The sequence below is a fragment of the Orycteropus afer genome, unplaced genomic scaffold, assembly GCF_000298275.1.
Source record: "Orycteropus afer afer isolate SDZICR_OR568_19922 unplaced genomic scaffold, OryAfe1.0 scaffold01065, whole genome shotgun sequence".
Lineage (NCBI taxonomy): Eukaryota > Metazoa > Chordata > Mammalia > Tubulidentata > Orycteropodidae > Orycteropus > Orycteropus afer.
This window is the reverse complement of record NW_006922652.1, coordinates 55,399-57,109: the sequence shown is the minus strand read 5'-3', so window position 1 is coordinate 57,109 and position 1,711 is coordinate 55,399. Positions and strand designations below refer to the sequence as shown.

The 1,711-nt window shown below is 33.5% G+C and overlaps 1 protein-coding gene across 1 annotated transcript in view; it reads right to left on the bottom strand.

Moving 5' to 3' along the window:
- The window catches only part of LOC103212689 (regulatory factor X associated protein), a gene marked incomplete at its 5' end in the record, with an annotated part of 17,442 nt that overhangs the window by 2,257 nt on the left and 13,474 nt on the right, over positions 1-1,711 (bottom strand). The window contains one exon of the mRNA XM_007958656.1: positions 796-903. Within this exon, the coding sequence (XP_007956847.1) occupies positions 796-903 (108 nt within the window). The remainder of the gene's footprint in view (positions 1-795; positions 904-1,711) is intronic.

Below are 1,711 nucleotides of genomic sequence, written 5' to 3'. Positions count from 1 at the left end.
CCCTCCCACCCCTGGTAACCAACAAAGAAAATGTCCTCCAATTATTTCCCCTATATATATCTTTTGAAATGTTTGGAGGCCAACATTTTTGCCTTATCTATTTATATATATAATAAAATCATCAACCATATTAACCATTGTTTTTTATATTTGTTGCAAATATTTTTCCTATGTTATTTTGCATTTTTATTTTTGCCACCAATGACATATACTATTAATTTTCATGTAATCAAATTTTTAATCTTTTCGTTGTGGTTTTCTCTATTTCTTTTAAGACAGAAGATTCTCATTTCAGATTTTTGAGATATTTAAAGCCCCAATTCTACTTTGTCCCTTTTTTGAAAAAAAATTAAAATTCTTTCTCTCAGGAATTTAAAATGATGTATATTATGATGTGATGAACTAAATTGTTTTTTTCCCTCAAATTATTACCCAATTATTCTATTTTTTATTGAATAATCTCTCCTTTCCTGATTCAATTCTAATGTCTTCTATCAAATATACTACAGAGATCCTAATTAAATTATACCTCAATACCATTAAAGAATTACTCAACCTATCTCAGAATTCAGTATAAGGACAGTGTTTCAAAATCCCATCTTGCTCAGATAGTTAAGTTGTAGTCGATGAAGAAATAAGATTAAAAGTGCCCCTGCTCATAGTCTTGAGAGATTGAGATTCCAGTGTGCGTTGGCAAAGAGGCATAATCCAATTCTGATGACCAGTTTAACAAGTTTTAAAATCTCAACAATCTAAATAGTTCCATTTATAAATACTTTACGAACAGATATTTACCAGTCTTTTTTGATTTAATACTTGTTCTAAAAGAGTAGGTCTTGCAGGACGATCCCCAAAAGATCCTGTTCTTTGTTTAACAATGGAGAGTATGTTATCTGCACTTTCCTGGGATAAATGATAAAAATGCAAATAGGTTAATAGTTAATATAATAATTCACAGTTACAGACATTTTAATGATATAATGACCAAGTTTTTGCTCCTCTTCTTCTTGCCCAATCCCTACAGGACTTCGGGAAAGCCCCTGGTTGTCATAGGTAAGAAAGATGTTGACACTTACACTTCTCCCTCACTTCCTTTTTCTCTATAGAAACATAAATCTAGGATTTTCATCTAGATTCTCAGTCATTTGATGGAAGACAATAGTGTGGCACAGGTAGGAAGGGAGGGGCAAAGAGTTACCTGTGTGGTATTTTTAATATGACAAAAAAAATGTCCTGTGGAAATTGAATATATTCAATAGTTTCACATAAAGTTATCCAGGCCAAAAAAAGTGTCTTTGGGTGGAATATTCTTATACAGGGATAACTTACATATTACTAACAAGGCACTGAAATTGAAAGCTTTTTACTCAATTAACAGAAAATAAAAACCAAACTCACTGCCATCAAGTCGATTCCAACTCATAGTGACCCCTTTTGGGTTTCCAAGACAGTAAATCTTTACAGAAGTAGATTGCCCAGTCTTCCTTCCGTGGAGTGGCTGGGTAGTTTGAACCTCTAGCCTTCAGTTTAGTAGTCAAATGTCTTAGGTACTACACCACCAGAGCTCCTTAAGAGGAAAAAAAGGAGGGATGTAGAAGTATTGCTTAAAAATATTGCTTTAAGAGGCGGGGCAAGATGGCGGACTAGGCAGAAGGATTGCACAGACCCTCTTCAACAAAGAAAAGGGAAACCAATTAACACAGACACAGAA